The sequence below is a fragment of the Nyctibius grandis genome, unplaced genomic scaffold (assembly GCF_013368605.1).
Source record: "Nyctibius grandis isolate bNycGra1 unplaced genomic scaffold, bNycGra1.pri scaffold_99_arrow_ctg1, whole genome shotgun sequence".
NCBI classification, from domain to species: domain Eukaryota; kingdom Metazoa; phylum Chordata; class Aves; order Nyctibiiformes; family Nyctibiidae; genus Nyctibius; species Nyctibius grandis.
In genome coordinates, this window is record NW_027167619.1 from 56,403 (window position 1) to 75,000 (window position 18,598).

The 18,598-nt window shown below is 63.4% G+C and overlaps 1 protein-coding gene across 1 annotated transcript; it reads left to right on the forward strand.

Annotated features, from left to right (window-relative positions):
* Positions 1 to 1,257: 1,257 nt before the first annotated feature.
* Positions 1,258 to 11,098, forward strand: LOC137677558 (solute carrier family 12 member 4-like). The gene is made up of 23 exons (XM_068424879.1): positions 1,258 to 1,509; positions 1,598 to 1,693; positions 2,125 to 2,268; positions 2,836 to 2,890; positions 2,969 to 3,099; positions 3,587 to 3,813; positions 3,890 to 4,020; positions 4,182 to 4,295; positions 4,731 to 4,829; positions 4,940 to 4,997; positions 5,596 to 5,770; positions 6,392 to 6,495; positions 6,589 to 6,687; positions 7,000 to 7,119; positions 7,216 to 7,320; positions 7,393 to 7,570; positions 8,226 to 8,424; positions 8,960 to 9,117; positions 9,548 to 9,679; positions 9,802 to 9,891; positions 10,119 to 10,204; positions 10,550 to 10,683; positions 10,868 to 11,098. The coding sequence occupies exons 1-23, from the start codon at positions 1,258 to 1,260 to the stop codon at positions 10,951 to 10,953; spliced, it is 2,973 nt and encodes a 990-aa protein (XP_068280980.1). The 3' UTR covers positions 10,954 to 11,098.
* Positions 11,099 to 18,598: the final 7,500 nt, after the last annotated feature.

Here is an 18,598-nt window from a genome sequence, read left to right on the forward strand (position 1 = left end):
GGGGGGGGGGAGGGCGGGTTTGGGCTCAAAACGGGGGGTTTCGGGGCTGGGGGGGGGTGTTGGGCCCGCGGTGCCCCGAAAAGGGGGGTTTTAGCCCCAAAAGCGGGTGGGGGAAGGGGGTGGTCAAGGTCCCGGTGCGGTGAAATCGGGGGGTTTGGCCTCAGAATGGCGGTTCTGACCCCCACACACGGGTGTAGCCCCCCCGCAGCGGGGTGGTTTGCTCACGGTGTGAGGGAAATGTGCTGATTTCAGCCCAAAACAGCAGCTGGGGGGGGGGGGGGGGGCTGCTCCGAGGTGATCAGCTGCCGCCAAAGCACCTGGGTTTCCCCTCAGTGTGGTATTTTTTCCCCCTAAAATGGCAGTTTTCTTCTCAGAATAGCAGTTTTTCCCCCAAAATAGCAGTTTTTCCCTCAGAATGTTGTTTTTTCCCCCCAAAGTGCCCGATCTTGCAGCCAGTCTGTAGATTTTTTCAGCAAACTCCTGGTTTCTGCCCCAAAGTGGCTGGTTTTACCCAAAAATGACAGTTTTTCTCTCCCCACCGACGGGCTGTTCGTGCTCTAACGCGGTTCCCCGCTTCAGAGTGGTAAGTTATTTCCCCAAAAATCCCTTTCTCTGCCCCAAAATGCCTCCCACCACCTCAAAAATGCCTTTTTTCCTTGTCAAAGTGACAGATTCTGCACCAAAACGGCGGCGTTTGCCCAAAGTGCTGTTTTTCTGCCACAAAGCAGCCGTTCCTCCCCCCAGACGGCTTTTTTTCCCCAAAAGTTGTTTTTTTTGCCATAAATTGTTTTTTTTTATTTCTGAAAGCAGCTATTTTTTCTCCAAAGCGCTTTTTTTTTCTGCAGAGTGTAAAAACAAGGTTTTGTGTTTGCTGAATTGCTGTTTTATTTTTCAAAAGTGATTATTTTCTTCTTAATCATCTTTTCCTTGCAAAACTTTATATTGCATCTTAAAATGATTATTTTATTTGTAAAGTAGTCGTTTTCTCTCAAATAACGGTTATTTTGCTTTTAAAATGTCGATTTATTTACATTAAAATGTCTATTTCTGTTCTAGAATGGCCATTTTCTCTCCCCAAGTGTCGTTTTTTTGGCCCAAAGTGTCCATTTTTGCCCCAAAGTGGCATTTTACCCCCCAAAATACCATCTCGCCCCACCCTTTCCCCACCTCACTCTCTCTGTCCCGTCCCCCCCCAGGTCCTGCTGACCTCACGGCGTTGCTGCTGACCTCACCGCTGACCTCACCGCTGACGTCACTATGTCGGGGGCGGGGCTGGGGGCGTGGCCGCGGCGCGGGGGGGCGGAGCCCTCGGAGAGCAGCCCTGAGCCCCCCTCCCCGTCCAGCTCCCGCGTCCCCCCCTCTGACACCAGCCCCAGCGACGAGACCACGCCCCCTACCTGTGGCCACGCCCCCGGGAGGGGCGGGGCCGGCGCGGGGGGCGGGGCCTCGGCACGCCCCGCCCCCTCGGAGGCTGCTGTGGGCTGCGACAGGAACCTGGCGCTGTTCGAGGTGAGGCCGTCCCTCGTTAGCGAGCTCCTCGTTAGCGTGGTGCTAATGAGGGGCCTCCTAATTAACGTGTGCCCCCCCCACCCCGAAGGAGGAGCTGGCCACCCGCCCCCGCGTCCCCGCCCTCCTGCGCCGCATCGCCCCCTACAGCGCCCTGAGCCCCGACAGCGACGACGGGCACGGCCCGGTGAGAGACCCCGCATCGGGGGGGGACATGGGGGGTGTGTGGGGGGCACACAGGAGTCGGGGGAGGGGGTGCAGGTGTCTGGGGGGGACACGGGGGTGTGGGGAGGGGACACGGGTCTGGGGGCGTGCAGGTATCTGGGGGGGGGACACGGGGATCTGGGGGGGGACATAGGGGTCTGGGGGGGGACACGGTGGGCTGGGGGAGGGGGTGCAGGTGGGTGGGGGGTGTCTCAGGGTCTGGGGGATTTCCCGGGGGTCTGGGGGGGCTCTCAGGGCTCTGGGGGGGGTCCCAGAGCTCTCGGGGGGGGTCCTGGGTGTCCGGGGTGTACACAGGGCTCTGGGGGGGCTCTCAGGGGTCCGGGGGTGGTCTCAGGGCTCTGGGGTGGTTCCCGGGGTCCGGGGTGCCCCCCCATGACCCCCCTCTCCCCCCAGCGGCCCCTGGGCGCGGTGCTGGGGGTGGCGGTGCCGTCGCTGCAGACGCTGCTGGGGCTGGTGCTGGTGCTGCGGCTGCCCTGGGTGGTGGGCGCCGGGGGCGTGGTGCGGGCCTGCGCCGTGGGGGCGCTGCTGGGCGCCTGCGTGAGTGGGGGAGGGGGCGGGGGGCATGGTCAGGGGTCACGGGCCGGGGTCAGGGGTCACAGCCTGGGGTCACACGGGGTGGAGGGGGGGCCCTTGGGGTGCTGCTGTTGGCTGCATCAGGGGGGTCGGGGTCATGTTTGGGGTCGGGGGTTACAGCTGGGGTCAGGGGTCACATGTGGGGTCACAGTGGGGGTCAGGGGTGAAGCTCCAGGGTTACGTTTGGGGTCAGGTCAGGGGTCACATGTGGGGTCACACCTGGGGTCAGATGTGGAGTCACAGGTGGGGTCAAGGGTGAAGCTCCAGGGTCGTGTTGGGGTCAGGGGTCACATGCTAGTGTTACACCTCGGGTCAGGGGTCACATTTGGGGTCAGGGGTCACATCCCAGGGCTACACCTGGGGTCAGGGGTCGCACGTAGGGTCAGGGGTCACGGGGTGGGTTCAGAGCTGGGGTCCCAGGTCGGGCGTGGGGTCAAGCCAGGGTCATGCTTGGTGGTACGGGGGAGGGGTCAAGTGTCACGGGGTCACGGGGGCTCAGAGGTCACCGGGTCAGAGGTCACGCCCCCCCAGACCGTGCTGACCGCCGTGTCCCTGAGCGCCGTGGCTACCAACAGCCTCGACCCCGGTGAGCGCTGGGGGGGGGGTTGGGGGTGGGGGTGTCCCCTGTCCCCGCCCCCCCGCTGACGTCACGTGGGCGTGGCAGGGGGCGGGCCCCTGGAGCTGCTGTCGGGGGCGCTGGGCCCCGAGGCCGGGGGCGCCGTGGGGGTCTGCGCCTTCCTCAGCGCCGCCTTCGCCGCCGCCGCCGCCGCCCTGGGGGGCGCCGAGATCCTGCTGGTGGGATGGGGCCCTTTAAGGGGCGGGGCCGGGCCGCGGGGGGCGGGGCCAAGGGGAGGGGGCGGGGCCAAGGGGAGGGGGCGGGGCCTGGCCCTGGGGAGAGCCTGGGTGGGCGGGGGGAGGCTGGAGGGGGTGTGGCCACAGGGGAGGGAGTGGTGCTAATTAGGGGCGGGGCTGATTAGGGGCGGGGCTAAGTGGGCGTGGCCTTGGGGTGGTGCCTCTATGGGGCGGGGCTTCCTGGTGGGGTGGGCGGGGCCTGATGCAGGGGGTGGTGTAATTACCCCAAGGGTAATTGGGGAGGGGTGTGGGGGCGTGGCCATCTCGAAGTGGGCGGGGCCTCCTGGGCTGGGGGCGAGGCTTATTGGTGGTGGGTGGGGCTGTGGGCGGGGCCGGGCCGGTGTGGGCGGGGCCGGGCCGGTGTGGGCGGGGCCGGGCCGGTGTGGCGGGGCCGCGGGCGTGCCCGGCGCTGTCACCGCTCCCCCCGCAGGTGTACGTGGCCCCGCAGGCCGCCGTGCTGCCGGGGCGCGGCCGGGGCGCGTGGCTGAACAACGGGCGCGGCTTCGGGGCGGGGCTGCTGGCGCTGCTGGGGCTGGGGGCCGCGGCGCCCCCCGCTGCCCGCGCCGCCCCGCTGGCCCCCGCCGGGCTGCTGGTGGCCCTGCTGGGGCTGCAGGCGGGGGCCCTGCGCGCCGCCCTGCCGGGGGGCGCCCCCCACGCGTGAGTGACGTCCCCGCCCCGCCTGCATGTAGATGAGATGCTAATGAGGTGGTAACAGCGTGCGCTCTGGTCGCAGGCTGTGTCTGCCCCCCCGGCCTGGCGGCGCCCTCCAGCCCTGCCCCACGGCGCGGCCCCACGGCGCGGGGGGCAACGACACGGGGGAGGCGCGGCCGGCCCTGCCCGGGCCCAGCGCCCGGCTGCTGGCGGGTGAGTGTGCGGGGGGCGGCGGGGGGTGGTGTGGGGTGCGTGGGGTGCTATGGAGCACGTGTGGGATCGCGTGGCCGCATGTGGGGCGGTGTGGGGCACGTGGGGTGGGGTCTGTAGGTGGGAGGGGCCTAGCCCTTCCCCGCCCCTTCCCCACCCCACAGAGAACCTGTGGCCCCGCCCCCCGGAGGCGGGGCTGGGGGCGGGGCCGGGCGGTGACGATGACGCCGACACCTCCTTCGGGGTCCTGCTGGGGCTGAGCCTGCCCAGCGCCTCGGGTGAGTGGGGCTGACCCCCAGGTGTGGGGCGGGGAGGGGGGTGTCACGGTGTGGGGCACACAGGGGTGACGCTGTGGAGCTGCCCCCCAAGTGTGGGGCTGGGGTTCACGGTGTGGGGGTCACAGGGGTGACGCTGTGGGGCTGCCCCCCAAGTGTGGGGCTGGGGTTCACGGTGTGGGGGTCACAGGGGTGACGCTGTGGAGCTGCCCCCCAAGTGTGGGGCTGGGGTTCACGGTGTGGGGGTCACAGGGGTCACGCTGTGGAGCTGCCCCCCAAGTGTGGGGCTGGGGTTCACGGTGTGGGGGTCACAGGGGTGACGCTGTGGAGCTGCCCCCCAAGTGTGGGGCTGGGGTTCACGGTGTGGGGGTCACAGGGGTCACGCTCTGGGGCTGCCCCCCAAGTGTGGGGCGGGGCGTGACGCTGTGGGTCGCGCAGGGGTGCTGTGGGGCTGCAGCCGCTGGGGGTCGCTCCGTGACGCCGCCCGCTCCGTCCCCGCCGGGAGCCTGGGGGCCGCCCTGGCCACCGCGCTGGGATGTATCCGCCATCGGGGGGGGGCCTTGAAATGGGGGGGGCGTGGGGCTGGGGGGTCCCCTATTGTGGGGGGGGGTCCCTGTTTTGGGGGGGTCGTTTCCTTGATGGCACAGACACGAGCGCGGCGCTGCTGCTGGGGGCCAGCGTGGAGGGAGCGCTGCTGAGGGACAAGTGAGGGGGGCCGGGGGAGGGTCCTGGGGTCATGGGGGGGGGTCTGGGGGTGTCTGGGGTCACTGGGGGGAGCTGGGGGTCACTGTGATTCATGGGATCAGCGGGGGGGTCTGCGGTCAGCAGGGGGGCAGGAGTCACTGGGGGGGGTCCCCAGAGGATCCCTGGGGGGTCCCACTGGCCCTGGGGGGGTCATGGTTTCCCCGGGGGGGTCCTGGGGTGACTGGGGGGAGCCAGGGGTTACTGGGGGGGTCCTGGGGTCACCAGGGGTGTCTGGGGTCACTGGGGGGGGCGTCTGGCGTTACAGGGGGCGTCCCCAGTGTCTCTAGAAGGTCTCTGGGGGGTCCTATTGTCCCTGGGGGGGTCCTGGGGTTACCGAGGGGGGTCCAGGGTCACCAGGGGGGTCTGGGGTCACTGGCGGGGGTTCAGGGTCACCAGGGGGGGGCCAGGGGTCACTGGGGGGGTCCCCCGTGTCCCCAGAGGGTCCCTGGGGGGTCCCATTGTCCCTGTGTGGGTCCCACTGTCCCCAGGGGGTTCCCACTGTCCCCGGGGGGGGTCCCGGTGTCCCCCCCCACACCGTGACCCCCCGCGCCCCCCCCAGGTTCGGCGCGTCGCTGCGGGGGACACCGGTGGCCGGGGCGGCGTCGTGGCCGTCCCCGTGGGTGGCGCTGGGGGGGGCGCTGCTCTCGGGGGGGGGCGCGGGGCTGGAGGCGCTGCGGGGGGGGGCCCGGCTGCTGCGGGGGCTGGCGCGGGCAGGGGCCCTCCCCCTGCCACAGGTACCCGCGCCCCCCACCCCCGAGTGTCCCCTTGTCCCATGGGTGTCCGACGCCCCCCTGTGCCCCCCTGTGCCCTCCTGTGCCCCCCCCGTGTCCCTATGGGTGTCCCGTCGTCCCTGGAGACCCCTGTGCGTCCCCATCGGTGTCCCCATGCCCCCCCCGCGCCCCCCACCCTCGGGTGTCTCCTTGTCCCTGTGGGTGGCCCCGTGCCCCCCCACACCCACCTACACCCCGCCAGTGCCCCCCCCGTGCCCGCCCTGACCCCGTGGGTGTCCCCACGTCCCCACAGGTGTCCTCACCCCCCGCCACCCCTCTGGGTGTCCCCATGGGTGGCCCCACGCCCGTCCATGTCACCCCACACCACCCTGTGACCCCCCATGGGGGTCCCCTCGTCCCTGGGGGTCCCTGTGCGTCCCCACGGGTGTCCCCATGCCCCCCCGTGCCCCCCCACGCCCCCCCAGTGTTCCCACACCCCCGTGGGCGTCCCCTCGTCCCTGTGGGTGGCCCCACGCCCCCCCGTGCCCCCCTCCGTGCCCCTCTGTGTCCCCACACTCCCCCACACCCCCCTGTGCCCCCCACTCCCCCCCACATCCCCCCCCCGTCTCTCCATGTCCCCCCCAGGCGCTGGCCCATGGCCGGGGGCCGCCGCTGCTGGCCACGCTGGGGGTGGCGGCGCTGGGGGTGCTGCCGGGCTCGCTGGACCTGCTGGCGCCCGTCCTCTCCGTGTGCGGTGACACGCGACCCCCCACGCGACCCCCCCCGTTTTGACATCACGTGGTGACGTCACGGTGACATCACGCCCCCCCCACCTCGCGCAGGTTCTGGCTGACGTCGTACCTGGGGCTGAACCTGGCGTGCGCCGTGCGGGGGGCGCTGCCCCCCCCGGGATGGGGGCCCCGCTGCCGCCTCTACCACTGGTGAGACCCCCCGGGACCCCCAGGGACCCCCCAGGGACCCCCCCAGGGCACCAGGGACCCCACGGGCACCCCCCCAGGGACACCCCCCAGACACCTAGGGACCCTCGAGGGACCCGCAGACCCCCAGGGACCCCCCCAGACATCGAGGCACCCCCCAGGGACCCCCCCAAACCCACCGGGACCCCCCAGGGACCCCCCCAGGGACCCCCCAGGACACCCGGGTTTCCCCCCAGACACCCAGGGACCCCCCGGGACCCCCCTGGGACCCCCCAGACCCCCCCCCATCCCCCTGGTGACCCCCCTCGCCCGCAGGGGGGTGTCCCTGGTGGGGGCCGTGCTGTGCCTGGGGCTGATGCTGGTGACCCGCTGGCTCTGCGCCCTGCTGGCCCTGGGCATCGGGGCCACTGCCTATGGCTACCTGGAGTACCGCGGGTGAGTGAGGGTCCCGGTTCTCCCCCCCACCCCATTTTGGGGTGCCCCACACGCATCGGGGCCCCCCATAACCCCCCCCCCGTGTCCCCCTTGCAGGGCACAGAGCGAGTGGGGCGGGGGGCTGCGGGGGCTGCTGCTGAGCGCGGCGCGCTGGGCCCTGCTGCGGCTGGAGGGGGGGCGGCCCCCGGCGCCCGCATCCAGGTGAGGGGGGGGGTGTGGGGCGCTATGGGGCGATGTGGGGCGCTGTGGGTCACACCATGTGTCCCCCCCCAGGCCGCAGGTGCTGGTGCTGCTGGAGCTGGACGGGGCGCTGCGCCCACGGGCCCCCGGGGTGCTGGCGCTGGCGGCGCAGCTGCAGGGGGGCGGGGGGGGCCGGGGGCTCACCGTGGTGGGCTCCGTCCTGCAGGGGGCGCTGCCCCACGACCTGCCCCGTGCCCGCGATGCCGAGCAGGTGGGGGGCACTGGGGGGGGCGGAGGGTTCCTATGGGGGCGGGTCTCCATAGATGTGGGTCTCTGTGGGCTTGGTGGGTTCCTATAGGGGCAGGTCTTCATAGATATGGGTCCTTACGGGGTAGAATCACCATGGGGCTGGGTTTTTGTGGGGCTGGGGGGTCTCTGTGGGATTGGGTCCCTGTGGGGCGGGTCCCTGTGGGGCTGTGTCACCATGGATGTGGATCTTTATGGGGTTGGTGGGCTCATATATGGGGGTGGGTCGCCATAGATGTGGGTGTCTATGGGGCAGAGTCGTTATAGGGCTGGGACTGTATGGAGCTGGTGTGCTCCTATGGGACTGTGTTGCCATAGATTGGAGTCTCTATGGGGCTGGGGGGTCACTGTGGGGCGGGGTCCCCCTAGATTGGGGTCTTTATGGGGCTGGGGACCATGGGGCTGGGGGGTTACTGTGGGGCAGGGTCCCCCTAGATTGGGGTCTCTATGGGGCTGGGTCTCTATGGCACTGGTGAGTTTCTGTGGGGCTGGGGGGCTCTTATGGGACTGGGTCCCCATAGACTGGGGTCTCTATGGGGTGTGTTTCTATGGGGCTGGTGGGTCTCTGTGGGGCGGGTGGCTATGGGGTGACCCCCTGACCCCTGTCCCCCCCCCCCCAGGCACTGCGGGCGGCGCTGGCCCAGTCCGGGGCCAGGGGCTTCGTGCAGGTGCTGGTGGGGCCGGGGCGGGGGCCGGGGCTGGGGGCGCTGGTGCAGGGCTGCGGGCTGGGGGCCCTGCGCCCCGACACCGTCCTCATGGGGTGGCCCCACGGCTGGCGCCGCCACCGCGACCCCCCCGCCGCCGCCCGGGCGTTTGTGGGTACGGGGGGGGTGAGGGGGGAGTGGGGGGGGCGATGCGGGGACGTGGGGGTCCTGGGGGGCCATGGGAGTGCTGGGGTGGCTATGCAGGTGCTGGGGGGCTATGGGGGGTCCTGGGGGGCTATGGGGGGTTCTGGGGGGGGCTGTGGGGTTGCTGGGGGTACATGGGGGGTTCTGGGGGGGCTGTGGGGGTCCTGGGGGGCTATGGGGGGTCCTGGGGGCTCTGGGGGATCCTGGGGGGCTATGGGGGTGCTGGTGGGGCTCCTGGGGGGCTCCTGGGGGGCTCTGGGGGGGTGTTGGGGGTCATGGTGGGGCTATGGGGAGTCTTGGGGGGCTGTGGGGGTCCTGATGGGGTGCTGGGGGGTTGTGGGGAGCCATGTGGGTTCTGGGGGTCTGGGGGATTCTGAGGGCTCTGTGGGGGGTCCTGGGGGGCCATGGGGGGTCCTGGGGGGCTGTGGGGGTGCTGGGGGACTATGGGGGGTCCTGGGGGCCTATGGGGTCCGCCCCCCCAGCCCCCCCCGCCGCTGTCTCCCCAGAGCTGCTGCGCGTGGCCGGGGCCGGGGGTCGGGCGCTGCTGGTGGCCAAGGGCCTGCTGGGGGCCGGTGGGGCGCCGGGGGGGACCCTGGACGTGTGGTGGGTGGTGGGCGACGGGCGGCTGCTGACGCTGCTGCCCCTGCTGCTGTGCCGGCACCCCGTGAGTGGGGGGGTGAGGGGGGGGTGTGGGGCGATGGGGGGGCTGGAGAGGGGGTGTGGGGAGATGAGGGGGGCTGTGGGGAGATGAGGGGGGCTGTGGGGTGAGGGGGGGGCTGTAGGATGATGGGGGGAGCTGGAGAGGGGGTGTGGGGTGATGGGGGGGGCTGTGGAGTGAGGGGGATGTGGGGGGGCTGGGGGGTGATGGGGCGATGGGGGGCTCTATGGGGCAGGTGCCGTGGGGTGCTATGGGACGGGCGGTGTGGATGCTGTGGGGTTGGTGCTGTGGGTCTGTGGGTTGCTGTGGGTCACGGTGCTGTGGGTGCTGTGTCTCACAGTGGGTCTATGGGTCGCTGTGGGTGCTGTGGGTCACGGTGGGTCGCTGTGGGTCGCCGTGGGTCACTGTGGGTCACGGTGGGTCGCTGTGGGTCCAGGCGTGGGGCGGGTGCCGCGTGCGGCTGTTCACGGTGGCGCTGCTGGAGGACAACAGCGAGCGGCTGCGGCGGCTGCTGGGGGCGGTGGCGCGGCGGCGGGGGCTGGCGGCCGAGACCCACGTCGTGGAGCTGGTGAGGGCGGGGGTGCCCCATAGAGCTGGGGGGGGCCCCGTAGAGCTGGGGGGGGCCCCGTAGAGCCGGGGGGCGCCCCATAGATCAGGGGTCCCCCCACCGAGCCCGCGGGTCGCCCCCAGCACGACAGCGACGTCTCGGCCTACACGTACGAGCGGACGCTGATGATGGAGCAGCGCTCGCAGATGCTGCGCCAGATGCGCCAGGCCCAGGTGACGTCAGCGGCGCCGTGACGTCATCGCGTGACGTCACGCTCACGGCGCGTGACATCACACCCGGGGGGCGGGGTGGACGTGGCGACGCACTGTGGGGGGTGTGTGACATCACGGGGAAGCGACGTCACAATGGGGTGTGACCTCACGGAGTGTGATGTCACGTGACCGCCACTGATGATGTCACGTGACACACCCACACATTCTCTCCGCCGATGACGTCACAGGGAGGCCCCGCCCCGTGGCAAGCCTCCAGCACGTGGGAGGAGGAGGAGGAGGAGGATGGAGGTGTCCCCCGGCGGGGCCCCAGCCCGTGAGTGCCACTGGGGGGGACTGGGAGGGACTGGGGGGGACTGGGGGGCACTGGGGGGGGACTGGGAGGGGACTGGGAGGCATTGCGGGGCACTGAGGGGACTGGAGCGGCACTGGGGGGGCCACTGGGAGGGCACTGGGGGGACTGGATGGTGGTCTGGGCCATGCTGGGGGGCACTGGGGGATTGTGGGTCATACTGGGAGGCACTGGTATATACTGGGAGGGAGGGATTTGGGGCTGTGGGCTGTACTGGGGGGCGCTGGGCGGTGCTGGGCGGCGGGGGGGGGCAGTGGTGGGTGCTGGTGCATACTGGTCTATACTGGTGCTGACTGGCGGTGACTGGAGGGGGAACGTGCGGCGCATGCACGCGGCTGAGCGGCTGAACGAGGCGATCGGGCGGCGCTCGGGGGGGGCGGGGCTGGTGCTGCTGGACCTGCCCCCCCCGCCCCCCGCGCGGCCCCCCCGGCCCCTGGAGAACTGTATCCTTGGGGGGTGGGGGGCCGCTATGGGGCTGGGGGGGCGCTTGTGGGGCGGGGGGACGCTTGTGGGGTGGGGGGCAGTTGTGGGGTGGGGGGCAGTTGTGGGGCGGGGGGGCGCTATGGGGCAGGGGGTGCTTTGGGGCTGGGGGGGGCACTTGTGGGTCAGGCCCTTGACGTGGGGCAGACCTGGAGTTCCTGGAGGTGCTGACGGAGGGGCTGGGGCCGGTGCTGCTGGTGCGGGGGGGGGAGCGGGACCCCCCCGAGCCCTGAGCGCCCCAGTACGGACCAGTGCAGACCAGTATGGCCCACTACGGACCAGTACGGATCAGTAGGGACCAGCCTGAGCCGCAGCTCTTGGAGCGCCATCCCAGTACGGGCCCAGCGCTCCCAGCACACGCCACCAATAAACTGTTTCCAACCCCCCGCCTGCCCCAGTGTCTCCTTGGTCCCAAAACCGCCGGGATTCACCCCAAAACGCCCTTGCTGGCCTGTGGAGCCCCCACAAGCTCCGCCCATGGCACCTGCCAATCACCCCCCTCAGTCCCACCCCCACACCTGTCAATCACCCCACCGGGGGCATCGGGTCAAAGGTCGCAGGGGGGCAGGGGCAGGTGAGGGGCCACGGGCCGGCGGGCCTGGGAGGGGGGGTCCCCCGGTCGGGGCTGTGGCGGGCGGGTCCGAGCTCTGCGCTCCTTGGGTGGGGGGCGGAAGCGGCCCCGGGCCGAACGCTGCCCCGGGCTCGCCGGCGGGGTTTGGGGGCCGAGTCCGTGTCCGGGCGGGGGGAGCAGGGGCAGCCCCGTCCGGCTCTGCGCTGCCCGGTGTTGGGGCCGGGCAGGCTCTGCCGGCGCGGGTCGGGCAGCGGCGGCCCGGGGGGGCTCCAGCGGTGCCGGGTGGGTCTCGGTCCCCACACGCGGGGGGTGGGAGGAAGGGCCCTGTCTGGTGCCGCCGGGGGGGTCGTGGGGTTACGTGGTCTGGCACACATGGTCTGCACTTCATGCTCTGACAAGACAATATGCTGAGGTGGGGATGAGCTCCAACACGAAAAAACAGGTACAAGGTTATGGTTTTTCTTGTTTGGTTCTTTTTTGGAGTGTCCTGTTTTTGTGGGGATAAAACTTATAGAATCACTTTTCTGTTCCATTTTGTTTCGGTTTGTGGCCAGCTGTGGGACAGGGATCAAGGCCATTAGCAGTTAAATCCAGGGCAGCTGCCCCAGGCTGGCCCACAGGTGTGTTCTATAACATTAAGCTCAGGTTCACTATAAAAGGGCAACTTGCTGGGGAGGGGTGGGCCTCTTTGCTCTGCTCCCCTCCCTCTTTCTACTTCTTCTCAACAATGGCTATCTCCAGAGGAACTTGCCATCGCTCTGTGGGCTAAGTATAGTTTTGTGTGTTTTGTATTAGCATCGATATCAGTTTTAAATTGTAACCCACGAGTCTCCCTCCTTTTCCCGAATCCCTTTCTCGGTCCGGGAAGGGCCATCGGGTGATAGAAGAGCTGCTTATTTTTTAGTCCCAGGTGCGGATGTATTTTCACACTGAGAGAAGCAGCAGTGTCTGTTTGAGGTAAGAGGTTCAGGAGCAGGTAAGGTTAAGTAGCATGTGTAGTAGAAAAGGTGCTTGATTGTAGTTTGTTTGTTTGTTGTGGGTTTTTTTTTTTTTTCAGGTCAGTAATTTAGTAGGTTATAACTATTGTCAATCTACTTATTCTGCAGGCCTGTAGGAGAGCATTAAGTCCATAGGAAAAGAGAAGATAGGAGGGGCTCGCAGGACACCGGTCGGAAAATCAGCTCCCAAGGAGCGGCCGACTCGGGGGGGTTCAGGGGCTTGAATACAGGGCTGGAGCTGTCAGGAGGAGTTAAGGTTTCCTTCCTGACAGTTCAATAGAAGAAAATGGGCTTCTAAAGTTTTGGCACTGGGGAATAGTTGGGAAAGGGAGACGGGTTCACCAACGATTCTCAGACTGGCTTTGCCATTGGATTCGGTGTCAATGAACTCTGTTTCATTGTAGTCTCTCTGCAGATGATGGGAGCTATGACAAAGTCACAAGCAACGGTAATGAGGAGGATCAGGGGGGTGGTGATGTATCACAAGGATAATAGTAATTTTGTGTCTCTTGGTATCTCGGGTATCTCAAGCAACAACAGCCACAGCGTCCAACTCTGGGACGAGCAGGCGAGCAGAACACCACGGCGCTTCTGAGGAGGGGATTGCAGCAGGAGAGTTTAGTATCGGCCAGTGTGAAGCTTCCAGCTGGCACTGTTGGTTTGGTGTTTTTTTTTTTTGCAGATAACGTTGAGGAACCTGGCAACTGCAGAAACGATCCAGTTAGCTAATGCGGGTTTTTCTGAGGATGGATTGAGGCCCCCAGCACTCTGAAAGCTAAGTTGTGGGACCAGGGCTGGGGAGGGGCTGGGAGGAGGGGACCAGGTTGGGAATTGCCGGGAGGGGGTGTAAAGTTAGAGTAGGGGAGCGGGCTGCCCAGGAGCAGTTCCCTTGGGGCCACCTGAGGGAGCGGTTACTTTTCAGCACAATGGTAGTGTGTGCCAGGCAGGGCAGTTCCAGCCTGTGTCTGTTTGTTTTGTAGTTTGTGTGGCGTCTTCTGTGTCTTAGACCTTTGTCAGGTCTCGATGTCTTGTCTGTGCTCAAGGAGGACACCATTGAGGAGGCAGCCTCGGCTGCCATCCGTAGGTTCTTGAACACCTGTACTCATGAGTACAGTGGCCATCAGGCGCTTCTTTTCTTGTGTAATGAGCTTAAAGCGTGGTTCGGTCTTCCATCTTGCAAGTTTCCGGACGGTCCTTTTCTGTAGCGTCATTCCGTGCCGCACGAGCGGCTCCTCTTTCCGGGCGTCCTTTTGGACGGACCGGGCTTTCTTCCCGGCATCCTTATGTGGTGAGGTCTTGAAGCCAGGCTTCTTGCGCATACATCCTCTCTGTTCTGAGAGTCACTTCTTGTCACAGGCCATGACGTTCTGGTCTCTTTCTGGGGTTGCCATAGAGCCTCCTCACGTCCCCGTCACGGTGCCTCAGGTGCTTTTGCCCTGCAGCCTCTTCTCTTTGGGCATCATCATCATCCTCGCTGAGACTTTTCTCTCGTCTTTGAGGTGCGTCGTTTGCAGCGTTCCGTGTAGCGTCAGTCTGCGTGTGTGTGTGTGGCTCGGAGCTGCCCTGCCTGGGGGTGGTGTCAGGGGTAGGTGGAATAGTAATAAAAGTCTCAGGTTAATATGTTGGTGTGCCTAGAACTTTGGGGTAAAGGTTGTACAGTCATCTCGGGTCGAGCAGCCTTCAGCAGGGTGTGTGGATGGCCATTTCCATAGTGTCTTATGGAGATGATAGGAGCCGTGTGGGAGGGGCTGTTCAGCAGTAGCGAACCAGCTTGAGTCTCAAAGGCTTGTATGTGCGGGGCCTAAAGTTTGCTGTATTTGTAATGTTTTCACGGCAGGAGATTAGTTGTTCTGCAGATAGTAATCCTGAATGGAAACAAGGGGTGTGGAATTGTTCAGCTATTGCTTCATCACAGAGTGAGTTGTTCGGTATGGCTTTTGCAGATGCAGAGGGACGAGCTGTGCACCAAAAGGAGACAGAGGAGAGGCGAACGGAGCCCGTAAGAAGGTGGGTCGGCACGATGTGTCGGTGGGATGACGTGTCCGGTGGCTATTTGACTAGCTTATAAGGCTGGTTTTATTTTTTTATGTTGAAGGTGGGAAGCAACGAGCGAAGCAGGATATCTGCACCAGAGGCTGTGACTCGAGTCAGGTGAGCAGCATCCGCCGGGCCGAAGCAGTGGTCGTTTTGCGCAGGTGCGGTATTGTCGGTGAACTTACCCGCCTCCCTTGTCTGTTATGCCTTACAGGTGGGACGTGAGGATCGGCGTCGCACCCCGTAAGCTCCAGAGGCAGGATAGGCGAGCGGTCAAGGTAAAGGAGCAGGAGATAGGGATGGGTGCGGGCAGGCCGTGGTTTTGGCCGGTATCTCAGCTCGTGCCTTTTTGTTTGTGTTTTTGCAGGTGCTGCCCACAGGCTCCAGGGGGCCGATGCCACATGCTAAGGAGCAGTCTGAGAAGGTGAGGCGGTTGTGGGCCATGCTGGTGTCTAATAGCAAAGTATTAAATGTCACCATGGTTAAGATTTGCCTTCTGTTTTTACAGGCGCTGTGCAGGCTGCCTTAGGAAGTGGATGAGCATTTGAGGTGAGCCGGGGTGGTAGCGAGGAGGATCACGGGGGTGGTGACTTCTCACAAGTGTAATGGTAATTTTATGTCTCTAGGGACCTCAGTTCCCGGAAGCGAAGGCAGCTGCAGCGTCCAAGCCTGGGATGAGCGGTTGAGTGGAACACCACAGTGCTGCTGAGGAGGGAAGTGTTGTGGAATGGGATGGTATTGGCCAATGTGATGCTTCCAGCTGACACTGTTGTGTGTTTATTTTTTGCAGATGGTGCTGAGGAACCTGGCAGCTGCAGAAAGGACCCAGCTATCCATTGTGGGTTTTGCAGAGGACGGATTGAGGCCCCTGGCTGTCTGAAAGCTAAGTTAGGGGACCAGGACTGGGGAGTGGCTGGGAGGAGGTGATGAAGTTGGCTGTTACAGGGGGTGGGCTTTAAAGCTAGTTTAAGGGAGAGGGTTGTCCAGGACCCATCCCCTTTGGCCAGATGAAGAGAGTGGGTGCCTTTTCAGGACAATGGTAGTGTGTGCCAGGCATGGTGCTTCCAGCCTCTGTCTGTGTTGCTGTGTAGTTTCTGTAGTCAGTATCTCAGCATGTGCCTTTCGGTTTTGGCAGGTGCCCCACGGAGCCTCAGAGGGGTGAAGCCGCACTCCAATGTTTGGCCCGAGAAGGTGAGTTTGTTGTTGGCCGGGCTGGTGAGTAGTAGCAAAGTGTTATAGAGCACCTCTGTTAAACCTTTATGTTTGGCTTTGCAGGCACCATGCGGGCCGGGCTCCTTTGGAACCGGATGAGCACCCGAGGTGAGCCGGGGCGGTAGCGAGGAAGATCACGGGGTGGCAATATCTCCAGCACAATGGTAATTTTGTGTCTCTCGGTGTCCTAGGCACCCGAAGGGATGACAGCCAAAGCATCCACCTACAGAATCTATGTGGAGCAGGTGAGTGGAATGCCGTGGAGCTGTTGAGGAGGGGGATGTTGTGGCATCGGTTGGCATCGAGCAGCGTGACTGCTAGCACTGTTTTGTGTTTTGTTTGTTGTTACCTGCAGGTGAAGAAGAGGAAACTGGCAACAGCAGAAACATCCCCGTTAACCGATGTGTTTTTTTCTTGAGGATGGATTCAGGCCCCTGGCTGTCTGAAAGCTAAGTTGAGGGCCCAGGGCTGGGGAGGGGCTGGGAGGAGGGGACCAAGGTGGGAATTGCCGGGAGGGGATGTAAAGTTAGTGTAGGGGAGCGGGCTGCCCATGAGCAGCCCCTCTTGGGCCAATTGAGGTAGCGGGTTACTTCTCAGCACAATGGTAGTGTGTGCCAGGCAGGGCAGTTCCAGCCTGTGTCTATTTGGTGTGTAGTTTGTGTGGCGTCTTCTGTGTCTTAGACCTTTGTCAGGTCTCGATGTCTTGTCTGTGCTTAAGGAGGACACCATGGAGGAGGCAGCCTTGGCTGCCATCTCTAGAGTCTTGAACACCTGTACTCATGAGTACAGTGGCCATCAGGCGCTTCTTTTCTAGTGTAACAAGCTTAAAGCGTGGTTCGGTCTTCCATCTTGCAAGTTTCCAGACGGTCCTCTTCTGCGGCGTCGTTTCCTGCTGCACGAGCGGCTCCTCTTTCCGGGCGTCCTTTTGGACGGACCGGGCTTTCTTCCCGGCATCCTTACGTGGTGAGGTCTTGAAGCCAGGCTTCTTGCACGTACATCCTCTCTGTTCTGAGAGTCACTTCTTGTCACGGACCGTGACATTCTGGTCTCTTTCTGGGGTTGCCATAGAGCTTCCTTACGTCCCCATCACGGTGCCTCAGGTAATCTTGCCCCGCAGCGTCTCCTCTGGGCGCGTCACACTTCTCGCCGAGAGTTTTCTCTCATCTTTGAGGCGTGTCTTTTGTAGCGTTCAATGTAGCATCGGTCTATGTGTGTCTGTGTGTGTGTGTGGCTCGGAGTTGCCCTGCCTGGGGGTGTAGAGTCAGGGGTAGGTGGAATAGCAATAAGAGTGTATGGTTAATATGTTGGTATGCCTGCCTTGTTGGGGTAAAAGTTGTACAGGCATCTTGGGTCAAGTAGCCATTTGGAGGTTGTGAGGTCAACTGCTTTGCTAGTGTGTTATGCGGTTGAGCAGAGCTGTGTGGGAGGGGCTGGGGAGGGGTATCAAAGCAGATTGAGTCTCAAAGGTGTTAAGGTTTCTTTGTGTGACCATTAAAGGTTTTATTTTTTAATGGCAGGCAGTAGTTGGGTTCTAGATAGTATTTCTAAATGCATGACAATCCTCTGGAATTGTTTAGCTATTGCTCTGCATCTGGTTGACTTGTGTGTTTTGGTGTTATTTTTTTGAGTTGCAGATGAAGGGATACCCACCAAAGAGCGACAGGGGAGGCACATGGAGCGCCATACGAAAGCGGTCATGAGGTCTCTATAATGTTTGAGAAGTCCTGGAGATCAAGGAACATTGCAGAAGACTGGAAGAAGACTAATGTCACCCTGATGTGCAAGAAGGGCTTAAAGGAGGTTCCCGGAGACTTAAGGGCACCTCAGTCACACTTCCATCACCATGAAAGTTGTTGAATGAATTGTCCTGGGGGCTCTAAGGCAACAAATGAAGCATCCGATTCGGAAAAACCAGCAGCGATTTACCAATGGCAAGTTGCGCCTGACAAACCAGATCGCCTTGTACAAGGTAAGCCACTCGGCGGATGTGGGGGTGAGCGGCGGATACGGTCTATCCGGGCCCGGAACGGTTTTGTACGGTATAGTTTTTGCATTTGTATCGAGCGCCACAGGAGACGGAACGGAGCGGTACGGCGACACGTCACGTTTCGTCCGACGACGCGACGGTATCGTCCGCCTCGGGAGAACGTCCGCATCGTGACGGCATTCATATCGTCTGCCACGGGAGACCGTCTCGCTTCGCAGCGCCATGTTTTGTTTTGTATTGAATCATTCTGTATTTGTATTGTTTTGCTCTGTATTGGTATTGTATTGTTTAGCTCTGTACATGTAATCACTGTCATTTGAGACCATCTCGCTTTGTACAGTCCCACACGGCGTTTTGCGTCGTAAGGCAGCGTGCCGTATTCGTATCAAGCGCCACTTGAGATCATTTAACTTTGCTGCGCTCCATGTTGTGTTTTGTCTTGTATTGTTCTGTATTTGAAGTTATGTTGCATGGTTTGGCTCTGTGTTGTGCAGAATTATAATTTGAAATGTATCAAATGTTTCTGTAATGCTTTGGGTTTGTATAGCTCTGTGTTTGATTTTTATATAGCATAGTTTGGCCATATGTTGGTGTTTTGTGGCTTTTTTTTTTTTTAAGCTATTGCTCTGTATATTTTTTTTTTACTGCCACTTGAGACCATACTGCGTCGAGTCGTTCGGCGTCCGTCCGCGTTTCGCATAGAATTCACGCCGTATTTGCAATAACTGCCGTGTGAGGCTGTGTATTGTGTCATATAGACCTGTATGTGACTGTTTTGTGTCCTAAGGCTTAGTATTTGTATACGGTCCTATATTTTATATAGGTCTTAGAGGTTGTGTTGGTCTCGGTGTAGGTCTTAGAAGTTGTGTTGGTCTCGGTGTAGGACTTAGAGGTTGTGTTGGTCTCGGTGTAGGACTTAGAGGTTGTGTTGGTCTCGGTGTAGGTCTTAGAGGTTGTGTTGGTCTCGGTGTAGGTCTTAGAGGTTGTGTTGGTCTCGGTGTAGGTCTTAGAATATTCTTCCTTTCTTCTTGGTGTTGGGTTTAAGTATGTTTTATTTTCTTAGTGTAGGTGTTTTA

What these genes read in the sequence shown, in the direction of transcription:
- LOC137677558 (XM_068424879.1), top strand. Translation starts at nt 1,258, where the DNA reads ATGTCGGGGGCGGGGCTGGGGGCGTGGCCGCGGCGCGGGGGGGCGGAG. An exon ending in GGGGCGCCGAGATCCTGCTG is followed by an intron (nt 3,100 to 3,586) that starts GTGGGATGGGGC and finishes CTCCCCCCGCAG; the next exon opens with GTGTACGTGGCCCCGCAGGC. An exon ending in CGCCGCCCGGGCGTTTGTGG is followed by an intron (nt 8,425 to 8,959) that starts GTACGGGGGGGG and finishes CTGTCTCCCCAG; the next exon opens with AGCTGCTGCGCGTGGCCGGG.